The 2,474-nt window shown below is 36.5% G+C and overlaps 1 protein-coding gene across 1 annotated transcript; it reads right to left on the reverse strand.

The window, feature by feature from the left end:
* Nucleotides 1-374: 374 nt before the first annotated feature.
* Nucleotides 375-1,297, reverse strand: LOC121308164 (transport and Golgi organization protein 1 homolog). The gene is made up of 3 exons (XM_041240442.1): nt 970-1,297; nt 647-682; nt 375-473 (listed from the first exon to the last, which is right to left on the reverse strand). Exons 1-3 carry the CDS (start codon nt 1,159-1,161, stop codon nt 402-404), a joined length of 300 nt encoding a protein of 99 aa, XP_041096376.1. The 5' UTR covers nt 1,162-1,297; the 3' UTR covers nt 375-401.
* Between the last annotated feature and the right edge of the window lie 1,177 nt (nt 1,298-2,474).

Genomic DNA, 2,474 nt, shown 5'->3' on the forward strand with positions numbered 1-2,474 from the left:
CCCTGTCATGTGTTATCCCTCACTTTACAAATTGCTGTGTGAAGTGCACACGAGCACAATGCACGAAAACTACCTCGTAAAGAATACATTTTAGACACTCCAAAACTACACGATGGAGAGTTTTGACCTTTTTTTTAAATTTGGATATATTCTCCATGTATGCATTTTCTTCCTGCTTCTGTAGCTGACTTTTTAAGGTCTACCATTTTGGGTTTGCAGTGGGATCTAAACTATGCTGCCGCTTCCTTTCAGTAATTATGTAAGCTTTCAAAGGACCAACTGAAGGGGGCCACCAGTGGTCCGTGGACCATAGATTGTGAACCACTGCTTTAGGGTATTACGTTTAGTGTGAAACGATATTACAAACACACAGAATTCCCAAAATTCAATTTGGATGCAACTCACTTTTGTCTTAGGTTTGAAGTTTCTCTCTTCTCTTCCACTAAAGTCCTTTCAGCAGCTCGTGCATTAAGCTGTTGAAAATAAAGTCAAAATGGTTAGTATTACGCCATTTTACCATTAAGAAATATTAATTAAAATGAAATTACAAACGTTTTTTCAAGTATTTTTCAATTATTTCTAGTCATAGCGTTTGTCTAAATTAAGCACTTGTGTTTAATAGATATGGATGGCATTTAACACTTACCCAGTTTTCATGTGCTTTCTTTTCATGAGATGCAATCTTAAAAAAAGAAAAAGAAAAAAATAAATTGGTAAGCCAGTCAAAAAGACGTAGATAAATTGCAAGCAATAAGTCAAAAGCAAGTAAACCACAATTCATTACAATTAGCATTTTTTTTTTTTTTCTTTTACAGATTACCAATAAAAATGTGTATTTCTCAGAAATACATTGGAGAAAAAGTGACCATTTTAGCTACATAATAGAATTGTATCCCGAGTTGGATCTGTACAACTTTCAAGCAAAAACTAAACAAACAAAAAAAAACACACCTTCTGAAACAAACATACCTGAATTTTATAAAAGCGGTCTGTTTTTTGTAATTCCTCCCTGACTTCTTGAATTCTTTGCTTGTAAATCTTTAATTCCTCTCGTGCTTGCACAGCCTTGCTATCGACTTCAGATAGTTTCTGCTCCTTTTCACAACGCTCATACTTTTCCTGTGTTAGTTTTCTGTAAAGAAGCAAACATTCTCCTATCATTCCCTTTTAAGTGTTGCAAATATAATACAAATCTGTAGTTATCCCATTACATACTGTTTAAGTGTCTGTAGTCCTTTTTAAATGTAACAAACTGAGGCTGACGTTAAACCGTACAGGGCCCTATTTACTGTATTAAACGACTGTGATGCAGTTTAAACAAATCAAGGCTATTCCTCAAGGGGGTCAAATATAATTTGAAACAGTTAGGAAATGAATTGAACCACTGTCCTCTCCCAGCAATTTACCAGCAGACAGCTGCTTGAATACTCACTGCTGGAGTGCATTCTCTTTCTGTTGGTACAACTTATCCATGATGTCCAGTTTCTGTTGCATGGTCTTGAATTCAATTTCGAGACGGGACTTCTCGCTGTTCAAAGAAGCATGACCATGCTCCAGCTTTTTTATTTGCTCTGAAAAACAGCCCGGATTTAAATACTATTCTAGAATGGGTTTAGAGTAGAAACATTCAGCATGAACAAATATACAAGCTACCTTCCAGTTGGTGTCTGGAATTTTCTTCAGCCAGTAGTATTGCCTTATATCGGTCTCGTTCTCCTTCAACAATTGTCAGAGTTGTCTTTATCTATATAAAAAGATAAATGTAAAAAAAAAAATCAAAAAAAAAATCACATGTATTATGAAACAGCCATAGATTACAGCTGGAATCCTAATTATAAAACAATTAGCACAAATCTTATACTATCTAACCTCAGGAAGTCAAATATTTTGATTGTGAAACTATGTCTATTAAACAAAATAATAATAATAATAACAATAATAATTTCTGCCCTGATCATAGTCTAAATTCCGTTTCCAAAGATTCCAATACAGTGTTAGTACGTTTACACTTACAACTTCCTGGCTCAGAGTCGATCAGCTTAGAAGATTATCATTTGAGCCACCTGTTTACACTTGAGCACAGGCCTGAGACAGTTTTGGCCCAGTCTGCGCAGACATAACCCCTGAACTGTAATGCGTGCCTGATGATGTCATATCAAATCACCCCCTTTTCCCCCTCCCCAAAACAGAGGTGGAAGAGTTTGAATCTGGGGTCCTCAATCCTGGTCCCACCCCTTTTTTGTCCCAACTGTACCCTAAATTACTTAATTGTACCAATTAAGCTCTTAACAAGCACTTAACTGGTACAATTAAGTAATTTAGGGTACAGTTGGGGCAAAAAAGAGGTGGGACCAGCCCTCCAGGACCAGGATTGGGGACCCCTGCTTTAAATCAAGAGCAAGCCAGTCATGTGGGTCACTTGTGAGTTTCTACTTCAAAGTGGTCGTTCCGTGCCAATTAAGATTTAATGTTGC

The sequence above is a fragment of the Polyodon spathula genome, unplaced genomic scaffold (assembly GCF_017654505.1).
Source record: "Polyodon spathula isolate WHYD16114869_AA unplaced genomic scaffold, ASM1765450v1 scaffolds_479, whole genome shotgun sequence".
NCBI classification, from domain to species: Eukaryota; Metazoa; Chordata; class Actinopteri; order Acipenseriformes; family Polyodontidae; genus Polyodon; species Polyodon spathula.